The sequence below is a fragment of the Bombus flavifrons genome, chromosome 8, assembly GCF_040668555.2.
Source record: "Bombus flavifrons isolate JBK064 chromosome 8, iyBomFlav1_principal, whole genome shotgun sequence".
In the NCBI taxonomy this organism is placed as follows: domain Eukaryota; kingdom Metazoa; phylum Arthropoda; class Insecta; order Hymenoptera; family Apidae; genus Bombus; species Bombus flavifrons.
In genome coordinates this window covers 15,497,261-15,517,104 of record NC_138449.1, presented here as the reverse complement: position 1 = coordinate 15,517,104, position 19,844 = coordinate 15,497,261, and the positions used below count along the sequence as shown (strand labels likewise).

The window sequence follows — 19,844 nt, the reverse complement described above, 5'->3', positions numbered from 1 at the left end:
CCAACCTTCTTTTACCCAATCAGAAGCAATGTCTACTGTCCTCGCTTTCCCAACCAAAATTGTCATCAACAAATCCGATGATCCCTTGCGTTAGACACACCCACGACTAGCTTTCCTCCGATACAGCATCGTCACTTTACCTCACTTTTCCTACGACATTAGGAAAGCCAAGTCAACGACTTCTCCTACGACATTAGGAGGGTCAAGTCAGCTACTTACTTAACTCGTACATACGCATCAGTGTAGTCATTTCACTACAAAGTTGTTGGAATAAATATTAAGTTATACCTGTTGAATCAGTGTAACCACTCAATTAAACCACCTCTATTATCCTAACCGAAATAGGGGATCGATCATTTCGTGGCGTCGATTATCTAATCGTAACGGGAATTTACGACTCCCGTTGACGTGCTTCCTCGCGATCGCGTCTCTCCGCGAGTGATCGAACAGTCTCCGTATCGCGAGTTGCACGTGCACCTTCGGCTGGATGATCGCGCGACAGCCGAGAAATACGATGGTCCGACGGCCGATCGTGCGATTCGTGCACGTGATATCGCGATCGTGCGCTACATTCTCGTCGTACGATGACCGACGTCTGCGAAATTTTCGGATATCGCGAATCGCAACATTTTTCGCGCCAGTTGTTCGTTTGTACTTGCGCCGCCTCTTTCGCCCACGTGAAACCAGCTAAGCTGTTACGAGCTAGTTTCTTCTCGACTAATGTTAAGGGCAGAGGTCGGAAATAGCTGGCTGCTACTTTCAGCTTCCTGGGGGGCTCTTCGCGACGAACTGTATCGCGTTTGTTTGTCCACCGGGAGAGTGAACCGGCATCTGCAATTATCTTCCGGAATTGCAAAGGCTCGCGTGCACTCCGGGGAGCAAGCTGAAACGTCTTCGTGTACTTTGTGTATTATGCAGAAACGCCACGTGTATGCGCGCAGCTACGGGCTGTAGATTTCACGGAAGAAGCAGACGCGTGACAAACGCGTTCGACGATCCGTCTAAATATCGAAACGAACGTCGCTTTAATCCTCGGGACGAGGCTGATTTCAAAAGGAGGAGATCGGTGCTAGATATTACGACGATTCAAAGAGAAGAAATCAAATCGGACGGTTTTCGGTCGTTGGGATGAACAGAAGTGATATTCGTTCGAAGAGCTGGGCGAAAAAACGCTATGCATAAAACATTAATCAGAGACGTTAATAGGCACTCGGGTGGCGTGGATTTTACAACTTACCTCGATAACGAAGTTCCCTCGGAGGCCACTCATGTATTTTTCATTGAACCTGCCTCTGGTCATCTACATGCATATTTCGACTGCGTTTTCCCGCGTCGTTCGTTTTATTTCCCCTGCTTCGTCCTTTTCTCCCGCTTCAGCGTTTCCAGCGGTGGATATATCTGGCGCGTGTACACACCGACGTTGCGTATAAAAATAGTCGCGGCGGAAAATGAATTTTCCAGCTTCTGGAAAGGGAAGGGCTCGGCCAGGAAACGGAGCAGAGCAAACAAGGCGGATCGACTAAGCCGTGGCTGGACTCGGTTAGAACGTCACAAATATTGGCACTGGCGTTTTAAAAAATGTTCGTTGCTCCCAGTTAATCTTGTATCTTGGTTAATTGTGGCGCACACGCCAGACCATGGCAAAGTGGACGAGATGAAATTTCGATGAGGGCAAAGTCGGTGAGATAAAATTCCTACGAGTGCAAAGTCGGCCAGGTGAAATTTTAACGAAGGCGATGTCGAAATAAACGAAATAAACGAAATGAAATTTTCACGAATTAATGCGTTTCCAGAGGGGGATGAAAGAGGAGGGGCAGAAACGAATCGATAAGTTTCCTTGCGCCAAAGTCATACGCCGCAAGCTTCGTCGTTCCAATGCTTTTTCAACCGATTCGTTTGATTACCAGCAAACAGAGCGATTTGCTGAAAGGAATGAAACGCTGGTTCTGCGAGTTATCGGGTTGATGCTACTCAACAAGTTGGATGGAAGGGATGATTGATTTACGAGCACACGAGGACGCAACCTTTTTCTATAAATTCGTAAACGATTTACGTATCAAAAGTAGTTGACCTTTGACGACAAATTTCCATGCGAATAATTTATATTTGCACTTTCTTTTCTTTCTCGGCGAGACATCGAATTAAAATTCAGATACCATTCGAGTATCGTTTCGTTTAAAAAACTGTGTAAGTGGAAACGAGATATCGTGGAACGAGGCAGAGAGCCAAAGTCTCTGCGAGAGAGTCAAAACGCGTAAACGCGTGATCGGAGACATTTTTCGGCAAACAAGGATGTGCAGTTTCTTTTCGAAAATATACGCGGTAATTTTGAAATTATTCAAAGTACCGGTTATTAAACAAGAAGCGACGGAAACGTAATATTCTACAGGTTTAATAAAAGAACGTTCGCACGTAATTTCTACTTGCGATCTTAATTTCATTTTTCCAAGCTTCGTAACGATGGTGGCATCGATAGGCGTTCCTCTTTAAGCTTTTAATTTACGATCGCGCTGTATCATTGCCACCTAGCGTACTGGCGGTGCAACAGATTACTCCGTTCGAATTAATCGTAAAATACCCGAGTTATGAAATTCGACTGCACGTGAAAATTCTCGTAATGTAAAGCGTCCGGAGAAACTGCAAGCATACAAATACGTGGAATAGTGTTCCTTAATTGAAATTCTAGGACCAAGAATGGTATTCCAACTAACTCGTAACCTGGCGGCTTTGTCGGCCACGAGTTCGACACGATAGGACGATTTCGGTTTCCTTTATTTCCGTTACAAAGGAAAAATTTGAACGCGGTTGCCAACGAACACGCGACTGCCGGCGATGAAAACGCAACCGCGGCAAACCGAAGGGCGCCATAATTCCGCCGGCCGATTTGCCGGCCGATTTGTCGGCCGATTCAGCGAGCGTCGCGCGAGATCCGTGAAAACGCGATTCCCGAGGCTCGAGTAAAATTGCACGTTAAAGTGTCGGATATGCCGTGAAATCTCACTATGGCAGATTAGAGCGAGCTCGGGATATATCGATCAGCCATTGTCACGTACGAACGAGCGGACGCTCGATGATGTGGTAGGAATGTTTATCGAATCGCATTTTTATCACCGCTATCCGATAAGATTGCTTTTTCCCTCATGCTGTGAGATTATTCGATTCGGATGATTATTGACGGCCGCACCAATGCCGCATTGTTTCCAAACGCTGCCAATTACGATCTATGGTTTTTGTGACGCGATTATTACGCGCACGCAAATTATCAAATAACGCGCGCGTCCTGTTGAAACTCGGTTCACCATCGGATTCGTAATTATTGGTATCGTCGGTGTTAACATACGCTGCAATTCCAGAGTGTCCGCTCGTTGTTTCGCCTGATATATTTTCGTTAAAATATTACGCTCGAATCAAATTGCGAGTACGACGCTCCGGTCGAAAGTTTTGGGACGCGTTTTATTAAACCGACTAAAGAAACTTGATTTTGGGTACTTGTTTGACGAAACTCACGTACCACCGTTACCATGGATCGACCCAAGGGTCCGGATGCGTACTTCGGTCGATTGAAAGTAAAACCATTTAGGACACGTGTTACTTTCGACGAGGTTCGACGAAGGATATAAAATACGACTTATTCGTAACGCCCCGTAGAAAAACATAGCGAAAGAGTGGAACAAACTCGTTGGCCGTTTACTTTAGCCACTGAGATTCCGTGTACCGTGCACAAACACCGCAAAAGTCGCAAACTTTCTGCCGCTGGCATAAAGCGCAGCCTCGTTTCATTCAGCGACCGAAAAGCTGCCGCAACTGCAGGGATACCTTTACTTTTGATTTTTCATACAATCATTTGACTATGTACATAGACGAGCGCGTGCTTAGGAGAATGGGGAGCGGGAGAGGGGGGGCGGGGTGCTTTCAGGAGATTAATCACATCCGAAAAGGGTTTCCACATTTTACTGGTATATACTGGTATGCGTGTGTGTGCGTGTGAGTTTGTGTATATATATACATATTTTTTGTTCCGTATCTTTTTTATTTCTTTCTCATTTTTCATTCACACGGCGGACGCACGAAAATTCCGAGTCAAGAATCGTTCGCAATGGACAACGATAACAACCGTGTTTCGCCTATTTTTTTCCCCTATTATCCACGTACGATCTTTTAAAAAAATTGTCGCGCATAATTTCCGTGTAATTAAACCTTGCGTATTTCAGCGATTAAAAATATTGCTATGGAAATGTAACGCGTTTATTCTCGGAATAATTACGAGTACGAATATTCCGATGCAGAGATACAGCAGAAATAATTGGTCGCAGCATTTCCTATGAAATAGGAACCAGCAATACACGAGTAACGAAGAATCGCGCGAATAAATAAGACAGCTATTGACAAAAGAATTGTAGTTCGATGGAATTTAACCGGAGAGAAAGTAAGTTAGACGTCTGTGTGAAAAAGAAAAAAAAGATATAAAGGAAAGAGACTGTGAACGAAGTTTTCTAGCAAATCCGGTTAGATCTGACGCATTTCGCGTGTTTGTTCAAGGATCGCGCATCCAAACGAAGCTTAAAGGTCGTGAAATTGGACGAGAACCGTATAGTCGAGCTGTCTATACGCCACTCCGGTGATGGTGATGGTGGTGGTGGTGGTGCAGGGTTAATCCACGTGAAACGCGAAATACGAAATATGGAAATTAGATACGCGGGACTTCCGGCTTGAAAATAATTAAAGTGATTCACCGCGAAGGGCACTTTGCGATATTGGGGCTTCGTGGATGACACAGAGAGGCGTATTCGGTCCGAAAGTAACGAATCTCGTACGAGCTTGAAAATTCCCACTCTGTGTGTCTCTGCTCTGCTTTTTCCTTTCGCTTTATTCTGTTTCTTCTACTTTTTCAAAGTCGCGAATGCGCGCCAATAACGAAGATCGAATATACGTGAAACGTTTAAAGAATTGCCACGCTGGATCCGTGTGGAAATTCCGTGCGTCCTCCGATGCATCGACAGTGATTTTTTCGCTTCCGGTTTAACAAGGTTTCCCACGTTCGAGAAGACGATCGACGATCGCTTCGATCGATTTACCATTCACGCTACGCTCCACATACTAGTCGTACACGTACACGAATGCTTTTTTTTGCTATCTTCTTCGCCGATATTGTTTAAATATTTACACACTCAAGCGGCAGGCTCGCATGAACGCTCGATGGTCCGTGCTTCCGGGGCGCGATCGGAGCTTTTTCTCCTCTGCCTTTCGTCTCAAATAAAACTAGATGCGACTCGTCGTACGATCGAAGTTCATCGTTTATTCGTATCGACGAATGTAATCGTTCAAGTTGGTTAAAACTTTCGCGGTAGTGACATTGATCGAAGCACGCGCGTACGCAGAGGTTGCCGATTATTCGGTAAGCGCGTTCGAAGGACTCGATGGTCGATCGGTCGCTATGCCCGAGTTTGAGCTACTGGCGCAAGGAAATTCTTCGTTTGCCAGGAACATTTGCGAACAATCTCGTGCTCGTGCGCGACAATCGAGTCGCAACGAACGGGTTTACGAGAATTTATCAAGCGGATTTCGAAGCAAGCTTGTCGCGGGAGAACGGCGATCGAAAGAGCAAGAACCACGTTTCGAGGTATTTTTGAAATTTTTATATGCAAACGAACACGCTTGAAATGCGGCGGTAGGGTGGGCTAACTTCGTCAACGATTTTATTTCATCAGCGTGTCCTCGCGTGAATAATTTAATTAACATCGGGAGGCCAGATAAAAATCCGTTGATTTAGAGTACGCGTTTGTCGCACGATGTTTCGGTTATAATGTTATCTACGGTATAACGAACGGTGTGCATGCTTTTCGAGCGTACGAATTTTTCTATTTTCCCTTGTAACGGATTTACAAGTGACAAATGCACAAAACGTACGAGACGAATGGCTATCGTTAAACGACGCGGGCGTAGTCTTAAATTACTTGGATGGTTTACTGGCTACTTTTAAACTGCGAACACGGGCTTAAATTAGGAGACAAGTCTGTAAAATTACGCTCGACGTTAAACATCCTCGAAAAATTCGCTCCACCGGGACACGCGTTTAATGTAATAAATTCGTTCGGAGAGAGAAGCTCCATGGCGCGAATCGGTTCGCCGGACTCGAGCTGTATTGCTATACTTGTAAATCACAACCAATGGAGTATTAGTTTAATAACTAGATGTGTATATATATATATATATATAATATATTTATGTATATGTTATACGTATCTAGCGTAGTGTTTCTCTCGATCGGGCGACCAGGCCCAATTTTACGTATTAATTTATATGTATATATATATATGTATAAGATCGTCATGGAATATCGCGGATCAATTTGCAGCTTCTTTTCGTGTGGCGAACGTATAAAAAACAGTCGCGGAAAAAAGCCGCGAATCGGACAGAATTTCTTAAAAATATCCGTATGCTGGTCGATTTTTGCAAAGCATACGATCGGCAAAGAGGAAAGAGGTCGATGGTGAAAAGAGATATAGAAGAAAGAGAAATGGACGAAGGAATTTATCCTGCGCGTCGATCCGTGATACGTTTCTCGAAAATCAATCTGCTGATACCGATGTATAAGTAAATGCAATGCTTTAATGTAATATATCATGTAGTACAATAATATTTCTACGCACTGCCGAATTTCCCATCCAAGAACGATAGGCGAGATCTTACGACAAGCAAAGTCTTACGACCTCGATCGCTTTCCCACTGGAAGGCGATCGCCTCTCGTCTAAACGATACGTTGCACATCCGTGTAGAATTCTAGAAAGTAATTGGAACGTATATATATCAGGTCTGTAAGTATGAAACCGGAATTTGCATATAGATGGCTCTAGCTGATAATGTAGTTATCATTAAACTGCGTCATTGATGCCAAAAGTCTTTGTTGACATCTCACAAACATTTTCGACTCGGAACAATACAAGTTTCATACAACAGCGTAGTTTGTAATAGCGTGGAACGTGTCAAATTTTGTGCCTGGAAACTACGATTTGCGGACAGCATTGATTTTCTGTTACCATTTGAAGAAAACTGCTGCAGAATCGCATCGAATGCTCGTCGAAGCTTTCGGTGAGCATGCTCTTGGCAAATCACAGTGCTTCGAGTGGTTTAAAAATTTCAGAAGTGGCAATTTTGACGCGAGGAACGAAGAACGTGGAAGACCACCGAAAAAGACCACCGAGCTGTTAAAACCTGGCGGAACCGTTAATACCGAGCGCTACCGACAACAAATGGTCGATTTGAATCAAGCTTTGAGTGAGAAACGACCAGAATATCAAAAAAGACAACACAAAGTAATTTCGCTTCGTGATAATGCACCATCGCATACAGCAAAACCGGTCAAGGAAACGATCGAAGCGTTCAGTTGGGAAATACTTTCGCACGCCGCTTACTCACCAGACTTGGCTCCGTCCGATTACTATTTATTTGCATCGATGGAACACGCACTTTCTGACCAGCACTTCGCTTCTTACGAAAATGTACGAAAATGGCTCGATGACTGGTTTGCCTCGAAAGAGCGACAGTTTTCTTGGCGTGGCATCCACCAATTGCCAGACAGGTGGGAAAAATGTATAGCTAGCGATGGGCAATACTTCGAATAAAATATTTTTAATCATTTTCATACAATAAACGTGTATTTTCTATACAAAAATTCCGGTTTCATATTTATATACTTGGTGGTACGTAAAAAGTTTCGGTAAATATCGAAAGTATCGTTCAGGGGACGGAGTCTAATTCCTTCGACCGACCAAAGAAACACACCGTTTGCGTCGAATTAGCCGACAGGACTGGGATGAAAACGTTGGAACGAAATTGATTTCGTTTGGCATCGTTTCGTCATCGAATAATTCTGATGAAACGTTCGGGAAAGATAGGCGAAGAAAAACAAATAGGAAGAGGAATTACGGGATCGAGTAATTTGAAATTCTATGGGCGCAGTTCGGTTGTTCGACAAGACAGTGAAGAGAGTGTACCATTCGTCGGACCTGTCGCGGACTATCGGTGAAACAAGCGTAAAAGGGCACGCAAACTGCCAGGATACGAAGGAACAAATGGAAACGGACGAGAACGAATCGATTGGTAGGGGCAGATATTGTTCGAAACAATTTTCTAATTGCCCGACAACGCGTAATTACGCTAATTCTAGCCACGTTTGCTCATGGCACGCGTGTATTTCGTGCAACGAATGTTTCGTGCAATCGGAAAAAAAAAGAAAAAAAAGAAAAAATAACCGGTGAAAACGCGTCCTTCCGTGAAAAATAAAACATGTCCCGTACGCATCAGTCAGTCAGGAAATACGATTTTCCGGACGCTGTGCAAAATGTACTTTTTTTTTCAATTCTCATGTTTTTTATTTGTTTTTTTTTTTTTGCTCGCGTCTCTCGTTTGGCATATTTCTTTCGTTCTTCTTCGATGGAACAGCGAACGATAGAAAGATCGACCAGCGAACAAATTTCCCATAGCTCTTTTTTACGATGCGGGTATCGCGCATTGATCGCCGGTCGTTTTTAAATGCGAACGTGTTGTAACACGTGTTGCTCTACCGTCGAATATTCCGTTGGAAAAGAGAATCAAAAGCGAGATAATATTGCTAGTATTAAAAAGATAACGCGAAAGCTTGCATAAATGAGGTAGCCGAGAAGAGAGAAGGTGATCTCGTCGAAATAACGTAGCAGCGAGCAATTGTCTCGGAATAGCTGATTAGAGAAAGCAAAGGAACAACGGTCTCATCGGTGACCAGTGGCTCGCGAAATTCGCTCTTCGTCTGGTCAACGATTCGAACGTATGCGATCGACGTGAAAGTGGTAATGGAGAAAATTTGCGATAACCGAGTCTGACTCGTCGTTTCCGAGTTTAACAGGGATGGAAGGGGAGCGATATAGCTTGCATTTTACGAGCACTTCGGGAGAATGTGAAGTCCAGCTTTGCTGGAAATCGAGTCAGCTTCTCGTGATATTCACTGTCGCGTTACCAGAATCTATTATCGTAAAAAAAAGGACGAACGCGTATAAAATAAAAAAAGAAGAAAAGAACTCGCGAGACAGAGAAAAAGAGAGAGTTGGAGAACGAAAGAGAAAAAATTTGTGATTTTTAAAAGCGAGGAATAGAACGGAGAGAAGATCGTAACCTTGACGACGATTGGATAACACGGAGAGGACAAAGCGAAGAGAGCGAAGCAAGAAACGGAAACGTAGGGAAATTCACGCAAAGGATTAAAGAAACGCAGATCCGGGATCGGATTCAACGTCCAATTAAAACTGTTGAAAAGTCGCGCTTAATTCACTCTTGGATAGGAATTCGTGCCGCGTTTGGACAGTGCCACGAATAAAGTAATATTCATTTGTCTATCCTAATAATTAAAAATCTTGTAGCGTCCGTAGCACGGCTACGAACGTGTTCTCACAACCTTATCACAACCTTATTATAGAGCGCCCTGGTGACGAGGTCGAGTTTTTTGAATTAACCAGCCTTTCGCGCGATCTCCTTTCACACCAGTAACCTACGATACGTCTCCCGCTAATACTTTTCTTTTTTGCCATGTGTTTTTCTCTCTTCTTTTTTTTTTCTTTTTTATCTTTTTTCCTCCATTCTATACCTTTTTAACTTTCGCGTTACTCTATTCGATTTGGCGCGACACTCGAGGGGACGGCAAACGTGTCACCTGTTCCCTCGTTGATCGGTAACGACTCGTTTTAATTTAACTCCTCGCGCTTCAATCATTCGCCGATACGACGATACGTTATGCCGTGTTTCATCAGCGGCGCGCGTTGTTCCCCGTGTCCTATTAACGAACTGATTCGCGCGCGTCATTATATTATTATACCACGAATCGCTGTGCTCGGTAAACGATCGCGTATCGTTATTCACTGACCGAATCATCGATATGTATCGAGTATACGAGGGCTTTCTTTTTTACGCTCGACGAACGCCAGAGCTTTTACTTAATTAAAGGACCGGCGAACGTTGAGGCACGAAGAGGCAACTTTTTCGATTTTCTTCGCGTACGAGCGCTTCCGTTTCGTGCACGATTCGTGTGCTCGCTATCTCGCTGCTCGTGGAAAGAAGACTGCAGGCGACTTACATATAATTTTTATACACAGACACACGCAGACAGTCGCAACATTCTCCTATTCCTGTCGCGTAATTCCTCCCTTTGGTGCGTCTATATGTGTTACGAACGTAACTTCGCGTCGAATCGTCCACGTCCTCGTCGATAGCGAACCGACGCGACGCGTTCTTTTTCTTTCCTTAGCGCGCTTTTTTCACCTTTTTCCTTCTTCTCTTTTAACGGTAACCTTTTTCTTCATCGCACTCGGATTCTTCGTTATCGATATTCACAACCATAACACTTGCGATTAATAACGAACGGAGTGAGTAACGTCTGCGGCACATTTAAGAATACGCGACATCTCTCGCTCGTTATCGTTGCCAAGAAAATACCAAACTCTTCGCTTTTTCTCCTCCCGGGAGGATCGATGCTCCAGTGAAAGTTTTTCCTCGAAACCTCGACCACGCTCCAAGAAAAATCGACAACAATCAACCACGTTGATCTCGTTACAACGACCCGGCTAACGAGCTCCACTCGTCCATCACATAGCCCGTTCTCGATTCTGCGGATATATGTGCGAGATTTTTCTATCGGTACAAAAATTAACCTGTTCGACGATTTCGAACGCTTCCTTTCAAAATTAATAGCAAACCATCACCGATGCAAAGAATTACCTGAACTTGATAGCTTAAAATTGCTTATCTAATTAAAGACGTAGTTTAAAAAAAAAAAAGAAAGTCCAACCTCGATTTCGTTGCAACTGTCGAATCTCGAGATATTTTCAACTGATTGTCCGACCATGAATTTAGAAGTCTCGGCGACACTTTGTCCAGAAGATTCTTTGAAGAATGCAAGGTTGAACGTGGACGAAGCGAAGCAGCTGACTTTAAACGAAACGTTCTTTTTACGAGGACTATTTAAGAGAACGATCATCGGCCAAGAGGAAGGTAACCGTGTCTATTGTTCCGCGAATTAATCCCCGCTCGTTTTTTGCTATTAAAAGAGCGCCAGAGAATCTCGAACGGGTTGTATCCGCCTTGTGCACGATCTCATTCGGTAAGTGAGTTACATTACGAGCGCGTATACCACCCTAGGAAACGTATATTCTATCTTCTAAACGTCTTAACTGGAGTCTTGGTCGATTTCGTAGAAAATTCCTATTCGTAAACGCGAATCTCTTTGAGATTGGCAAACGAGAAGAACGCACTGGCCGTGTTTCGGTTCTCGTCGACGCGTCGTCGCTCGATCCATCGTTTCCACCGTCTCTCGTATTATTTTAGAAGTCGATCGAACTGGAGAAAAGGAGAGACGAAAACGTATACGAAACGAATCTCGACTCTTTATCCGCGAGTATAGCGGGGAAAAAGCTGGAAAGCTGCGCGAAGAGGAAATTCGAAAGGCTCGTATCCCCATCGATTCATCGGGCATCTTGAAATTCTTCTGTTCCCAGGGGAGCGATATTTTACGAGGCTCGATAGAAAATGGAACGATCGACTCGACGCCGCAGTCGAATCTCTACGCGACTCGTACTACTTGAAAACGTTGCCTATTCGATGCATCGGACTGAATCGACTACCTGTTTGGACGAGCCCGACCGACCGATCGAACGAGCGTTAAACGGATCGAATTCGTCGATCTGTACCTTCTACTGCTGCGATTGTTCGCGAAACGAAGGTCCACTGCGAGTTTATTCTACGACTTAAAGCACCCGAGTAACGACGCCCGACGAAAGGAACGAACGATCGCGGGACGATCCAGCTTGGAGATTTCATTTCCTTAAGATTCCTTATCCGCGCGCCTTGTTCCCTCGCTCGCTTTGCAGAATTAATGGAACAACTTTAATGAAACGACCTTTTGCGAGAATATCGCCGGTAAATTAGACTATCGTGCTCGCCGTTTGGTCGCTTGATCTATGCCGCGCGATTGGAACTCGCAGTTTGCTTCGCTCTCGTTATTATCTCGTCCCGGTAAAATCGACGTTCGTGCCACTGAAAATTCATCCAACGTCTGTAAATTGCGCACGGCCGTCGCGATACATCGTCGTCCGCGCTATGTACCGATAGATTTTCAGCCAGCAAACGCGAAACACGTATTCGTTCAAATTCTTCCATGACCTCGTCGCATCGTGGAACCGCGAAGCCGTATGCCGTTTCGTGGCGCGAAACGAAGTGCGAAACGACGATCGTGGTAGCGTGGCTGATCGACCGGCGCATCCGCCTTCATCGTCCTCGATCTCGGTCCGCAGAAACTCCAGTCGAACTGCGATGTTCGCGTGGTTGTCGTCGTCTTGCTCGACGACCAATCTCAAGCGGGTCGAAGTTTCGCTGTCGCTCGCGGTGCACTCGACGAGCGTAACGGCAACAACAACGAACAACAATGTCTCTCAGAGTCTCGGAATAGAACTAAGCAGCCGGCTCGTGGTTCAACGAATGCGCAGCAGCCTTCTGAACGCTCTTCTATAGTCAAGATTGAAGATCGTGTAGATGAGCGGATTGAGCGCGCTGTTCACGTAACCGAGCCACGTGATGAAGTAGACCATCCGGTCCGATGGACAACAAGCCGGACAGAACGGTACGATCACGTACATGAGGAAGAATGGTAGCCAGCAGACGACGAAAACGCCCATGATCACGCCCAGCGTCCTCGCGGCTCGTCTCTCCTTCGACAACGAGATTCTTTGTCGTTCCTCGATGAATTGATACACGGTGGTGGTTGTCGCCGGTGCTCGGCCACCGGTTGTCCTCCTGGAGGAGGACGTGGTCACGGTGCCGCCACCTCCTATCGTTACCTCGGTCGGTTCGTCGTCGATCAAGGATGGTTTGGCGTGCGATCGAGGCGTCGATCTTTCGTTATGATTAGTTTCCGAACTGACAGACTCTTCCGCGTCGTCTACCTCGCGATGTCTGGTCGATTGCACAGCGTTTATTCTACTTTGCCTGGCTCGTTCTCTCAGTCTTCTTCTCGTCGCTAGGAAGATCTCGAGATACACCAGGCTCATCAACAACAGAGGAATAAAGAACGAGCCTAACGACGAGTAAATCACGTAGCCCTGTCTTCTGGTCAACTGACAGGGTGTCCCTGGCTCCAATTCTTCCGGCCAGTCGTTCCAACCAGCCAAAGGCGGCGAACTGATCGCACCGGACAATATCCACACGCCCGCTATCGTCGCTAGAACTCTCTTCAGCGTTCGTTTCTGCGCGTAATTGATAGGATCGGTGATGGCCCAGTAACGATCGAGCGCGATCGCGCACAGATTCAGTATACTTGCGGTGCAACAGAGCACGTCGCAGGTTAACCACAATTTACAAAGGTGTATACCGAAGATCCACTTGCCCAGAAGAAGATAGGCGACGTTGAAAGGCATCACTAAGATGGCGACCGCGAGATCGGCCACCGCCAGCGAGACGATGAAGAAGTTCTGAACGATTCGCAGAGGTCTGTAGGTGAACACACTGAGGATCACCAACGCGTTGCCGAGCACCGTGGTGAGAACGAGGAAGCCTAGTGTCAAAGAGGCGGCTGCGGCTTCCCAAACTGGCAAGTTTGATCCTGTTTCCTCTTCCGGCGGGCCGCAGCCTGTTACCTCGTAGTCTTCGGTCATCGTGCCGCCTGATTCTCCGCTCGAATTCATGTTGTCGAGCCTGCTCCCTGGAACAATAGATCCTCGTTAGCGTAAGAAGAACGGATATCGTATCCGTCTGACGATTAACCAAGGATGTGCGAGCTTGTTCTCGCGCGATTAACGTTAAATTCGTGTCGCTATCGCGTTATCGGTTTACGATCGTTTATCAAAGAAACAAGTAAAACTGGCGTGTTTCGCACGATACCTTTTCGAATTATCAGGCGAGTTCGATTAATTATCACATCGATTAATTTTCAGCATCGCTCGTTCGTGTGCATTTTGCAGCGTTTGCGAGAGTAGAAATATAAAATTAACGATTCTGCGAAATTAACGGTAAAAGTAAAGGTTCTTTTATAGACATTCGTTAACGTCGATGATTATACAAGGAACGTCCATTGTTGGCGTTCGTTGCGAAGTAGCGGATCTCTTTAACCCGTGAAACTCGTAATAGCGAAAAGGATCTAATTTATGATATCCTCGGGTATATGTTTCTTTCTCTCTCTCTTATGCTAACGGGATTAAAACTGAACTACTTTACCAAAAGCTTTCCTCCATATTCTGTTGAAGAATTTTTTTAACGCTTTATCGTTAAAAATATAGCGCTACGAAAGGACAAGCGAGTTGCATGGAAACGTTAACGATGAAAATGAAATTGCTCGTTGGCGCGAAATTTCACACAACACCGAGAAACAGCCCGATGTGTACGCGTATCGTAAGGTTTAAGATCGATCTCGTAACGCATCGTTCAAGCATTCTCTCGGAATTAGTTTGAGAAACCGTAATGCATCGTTTGTTCGCTGGAATCGTTGCAACTGCTTGCGTCCCTGTCGTCGATCAAAGAGCTCGGCTACACGCTTTGGCTACCTTTGAAAAGAGCGATACAACGGCACTCGATGTTGCGTTTCAAAGTAATCGTTTCGTTTGAAGGGCCATATAGAAAATAACGGGAAAGAGCTACATGGCGGCGGTTTTAAGTGCCTCCGTAAATCCTGGCAACGCCGGCACAGGCAGCAGTGTATTTTCCCTTTTATGGAGTCTCGTCGTTTGCATTCGCTTGTTTTTTCTTCCCGTGGTGCGGTGTAGGATTTTACACGCGATGGTTCAAAGCGATCTAAGCCCGGACGAACGTAATCCCTGATCGGTGACGCTAGAATTTCGCTGATAGCTCGCGTAAGTTTGCCACGCGTCTCAACCTTCGTCGCGTAGATATCTCAGTTTCACATCGCGTCACCAGCAACTTTCAAACGCGTTCCTTCGCCTATTTGCCGGCTGACTAGTTGCAGAGTTCGTTTCTCAGGCAACTTACAACCACTTTCTTCCTATCAACGAGCAAAGTTTCAGCAGGGGACGCTAGCGAGATTTAACGCGTGCTAACTCGCGTTTCTTCGTTCGACGAAGGAGCGTTCGTTAACGGAAAAGAATAATCCGTTGGGAAACAATTAACTAGACAGAAGCGAGAAACAGGATGAGCGAAACAACAGCTTCGGCAAACAAAGAGATAAGAATAGGGCGAGAGAAGGAAGAGATAGACACGGTACTTTGAATGGTATTTTCTCTGGAAATTGTTCCAGAGATACACACGCACGGGATAATCAGCTTGGAAAACAAAAGATCTGAAAACACGAGAACGCAGCTATTTAAGGGGAGGATTAAACGATTGTCGCGGCTCGTTTTAACGCACCGCTATTTCCCGTGGCCTGTGCGGCGAAACCAGCACCAAGGTTACAACGATGGTTGCACGGTGAAATTCACAAGTACCTCGTCGAGCGATTCGTTTCCGTTTAGAACGCAACAAATTCCGCGACTATTCGCCATAAGCGGTTGTACGCTGGCTGACCAACGTACGCCCTCCGTTCGATTTATCTGTTAGTATGCGACCACGCGCGGAACGCGCGATATTTCGTCCACCGGTCGTTAGAAATTTAAATTAACCGCGTGGAACGATAAGAATTTTCAAACAGAACGCGACACCTCCGCTTCGTTCGTTGCCCGTTACGCCGCAAAAGGAAATGCCGAGTATCTCTCGGCGGGGAAAAAACGAAGCATCTCCGAGCTATAAGTAATCTGCTCGTTCAAGGGGATACAGTTTCTTGGAAAAAATGCTAAGAGGTATTAAAATCCGAGAGGAAGAGAGAGAGAGAGGAAAAGTATTGTATATTTAGACGATACTATACCTTTACGAAGGTATATAATTAGCGTACTTCGTGTCTTCTATTTTCATGGAATCTCGTAGCCAATTTTCTCCTTCGAGCCACCTGCTCCTTAAACTCGAACGAACGCGTTCGTTGGTTATCAATGTCGATCGGTTTGCCAGCAATTTTTCTATATCGGAAAATTTATCGAATTTCATCTTCGAGCCAGCGTTGTCGAAAGAGATGGTACGTGTAAAACCAGAAGGTTGTGACATCAAAGAAGAAAGTACGATTAATTTCTGTCGATTTGATGTTCCGATTCTTCGTTGTTTCGTTCCTCGGGAACCGTATTATCGTAAGCAATGATCCATGGCGAAATGAAGGCACGCTTCGTCTGCTGGAATCGCGGGGAATTCAATCTGTTCTTTAAGATGGAGAATGCGATATTGCCAGGGAAACGTTAATAGATTCCGTGGCGTGTTACATTTCGATCGATATTTGAAACGGCCCGGAGATTCATTCTCTCGCCCATCTTGTTCCCTTCGCTCAAATACACCTGCTGACAGACCGAGAATAATGAATAAAAATAGCTGCAAGCTGGAACACGCGCGCCCCGTTCGTCGCTCGTCCGATATCTCGCGGCGCCAAACACGGCATATCTAGAATTTTCCTCGATATTTATGTGTCCTCGATGAATTTTCTTCCCGCGTTCGTTACGCGTCCATCGTATGAGCTCGCCGTGGTACAAAGGAACGCGAAAGTGAAACGCGTAATACGTTCGCTGATCACGTTCCTCGCCACCTGTCGCGCGTAGACAAAGTTTCTCGAGAGTTTAGAAAGGAAGCACTCGCAAAAATGTACGTATTAGGCTGGGCGCATATGAAATTTTGCTTTTAATAAAATGAAGCTCCGGGCGAATATACATGGTTTTTTTTCGAGCGTGGCAAATTTAATTAAAATAGCTGTATTATCCCAGAATTGTACAAAGTTGTTGGGTATTCTTCATCTAGCGGGATAATTTGCCGTACTCGGAGATACCGTCTGGATGGAATGGACGATGCCTTTGATCTTCTGCGAATCAGAGATTTATGTTTCCAGCTACTTTCGCCCCGTTGTTCTCAAACTGAAACTCGTGCAAGAACAACGCAGAAACGTTTGAACCATTCGCCATCACCGAAAATGATAATTTGTCTGTTTCAATGTAATAAATCTTTTTAATATCGAATATATATATGTCGGGTTAAGATTGGAATTTTGGGCGTTTGACGAACCTTCACTCGAATTTGCCATCGCGGTTATAGCTGATATTTGTTGGTACAAATGTGGTTATTACAAGAGGTTACAAATAATAGCAGCGATAGGATGGTCGCGATGCCGATGACAACGAATTCAGGTTCGACAACGAATCCACGGTCCACGGGATGACGAGTGCCAACGTACTACACGATTCGGATAACTCGATAACTCAATCAGCAATTCGCCCAACGACTAACTAACTCGTAATCCAAATGAAACTGCCCTTATATAGTCCTTTTCCCACTCTTTGGGTCAATCTCTGTTTTTGAGGAGAGCTGCACAACTATTTTCTACTTCCGTTATTACACGTCCCTTCCGTGACCGTGGCTACGTTCGGTGACTCATTATGTCACCTCGAGCCCAAACCCATCGTCATACCAGGTATGTAAATACGAAACCGGAATTTTTGTATAGAAAATACACGTTTATCGTATGAAAATGATTAAAAATATTTTATTCGAAGTATTGCTCATCGCTAGCTATACATTTTTCCCACCTGTCTGGCAATTGGTGGATGCCACGCCAAAAAAACTGTCGGTTTTTTGAGGCAAACCAGTCATCGAGCCATTTTCGTACATTTTCCTAAGAAGTAAAGTGCTGGTCAGAAAGTGCGTGTCCCATCGATGCAAATAAATAGTAATTGGACGGAGCCAAGTCTGGTGAGTAAGCCGCGTGCGAAAGTATTTCCCAACTGAACGCTTCGATCGTTTCCTTGACCGGTTTTGCTGTATGCGATGGTGCATTATCACGAAGCAAAATTGCTTTGTGTTGCCTTTTTTGGTATTCTGGTCGTTTTTCACGCAAAGCTTGATTCAAATCGACCATTTGTTGTCGGTAGCGCTCGGTATTAACGGTTTCGCCAGGTTTTAACAGCTCGGTGGTCTTTTTCGGTGGTCTTCCACGTTCTTCGTTCCTCGCGTCAAAATTGCCACTTCTGAAATTTTTAAACTACTCGAAGCACTGTGATTTGCCAAGAGCATGCTCACCGAAAGCTTCGACGAGCATTCGATGCGATTCTGCAGCAGTTTTCTTCAAATGGTAACAGAAAATCAATGCTGTCCGCAAATCGTAGTTTCCAGGCACAAAATTTGACACGTTCAACGCTATTACAAACTACGCTGTTGTATGAAACTTGTATTGTTCCGAGTCGAAAATGTTTGTGAGATGTCAACAAAGACTTTTGGCATCAATGACGCAGTTTAGTGATAACTACATTATCAGCTAGAGCCGTATATAGGCAAATTCCGGTTTCATATTTACAGACCTGGTAAACTTTGAGTGCCCGCATAACTATTTCTTCTTTTATTGCTTAACTGTCGATGCCGTAAACATCTGGATTGGGGTATTGGGTTTTTCCGAACATTCTAAAGAAAGGTCCCGATGTTCCTTCATCTCCGACATACCACATAATATGTACCACATTATATGTATATATACCACATGGTACATATAATTTTCTTATTCTTTAACGAGGTCGATAATCTGCGAGATGATATTCGCTAGACAGATTCGAGCTTCGAAAGGCACGACTCTTGAAACGCGCGAACCTGACAGGAAAATCTTCGTGCACCCTAAAGGTCGTTAGCGCAATCTTGATCCTTTTATCTTTAAAAGGATAAAGACCAGTTTACTCGATGAACGTTTTAGCCTCGATAAAGACACAATGTTCGAAGAGAGAAGCAATCGAGATCGAAGGTGAAATCGAGCATTCGTGTCTTACCGGGATGGAAGCGTGAACCCGAAATGGATAAAGAAATTCGTTCTACTAGCTTTTGAGGATCGACGGAATCCTCGTAGCGAGCCGGGCGGATAATACAAAACGGATCGAGCGAAACAGCCGTTTCTACTTTCTCGGAATCAACGATCCGACCAAGTACCTTTTTCTCGCTATATACAAAGAGATAAAGAAACGTACGCAAGAGACATTTCGATTCGACGAGCTTTTTATCCGAAACACCGTTTGGTTGCGAGTTCGGAGGGTGAAACGGTGCCATTATCGAGCGCGAGATAGTCGCTCGAGCGATAAACTTCAAGTTCTTGTTCGAAGATCTTCCAGGCATGGTGCACAGTTAGGCTTTTTCTTCGTCCTTGCACGGAAATGTCAATCGATTCGAGTTTGCGCGTCCTTTCGCTTTCATCAACGAGGAAATGGAAAATGTGCATTATACAGGATGTTCGGTAATTGGCAGGAAATCGGGCGATAAAAGAACGATGCTTTCGTAAAATCGTTTCTCTCGAGGACTAAGCCTCGTACGCAAACGCTTCGTTTTACATTTTCGACTTATCTTCTCACGGGGAATCGCACTTTGCTCGGGCCAACCACCAATTACCAGCCACTCTGTATATTATACGTCACTGTGGTCGGGATTAATCGAAATTACACTCGTAAATGGCGCACAGACTTTTTGTCGTTAATTTTCCTTTGGTAAGAAGAGAAGAAACGGTCGACCGGTGCTGTTTTTCCCGGCGAGAAATGAACTTCGAGCAAGTCCAAGTGCTGTGCAAACAGGACGACGCGTCGCTTCCTTGTCTTCGTAATTTTTAATACTCTCTGCCGACTCTTGTATTCTCTCTCTCTCTCTCTCTCTCTCTCTCTCTTCCTCTCTTCCTCTCTCTTTCTCTCTTCCTCTCTTCCTCTCTCTTTCTCTCTTCCTCTCTCTAGCCTCGTTACCAAAGAGGGAAGAGAATCGATCTCTCCGCTTGCCGACCATGGAACTCGATTGCA

The 19,844-nt window shown here is 45.0% G+C and overlaps 1 protein-coding gene across 1 annotated transcript in view; it reads right to left on the bottom strand.

The window, feature by feature from the left end:
* Positions 1-7,858: 7,858 nt before the first annotated feature.
* The window catches only part of Oct-TyrR (Octopamine-Tyramine receptor), a 63,870-nt gene continuing 51,884 nt past the window's right edge, over positions 7,859-19,844 (bottom strand). The window contains exon 3 of the mRNA XM_069119183.1: positions 7,859-13,717. Coding sequence (XP_068975284.1) covers positions 12,492-13,700 — 1,209 coding nt within the window. The 5' untranslated portion in view covers positions 13,701-13,717 and the 3' untranslated portion in view covers positions 7,859-12,491. The remainder of the gene's footprint in view (positions 13,718-19,844) is intronic.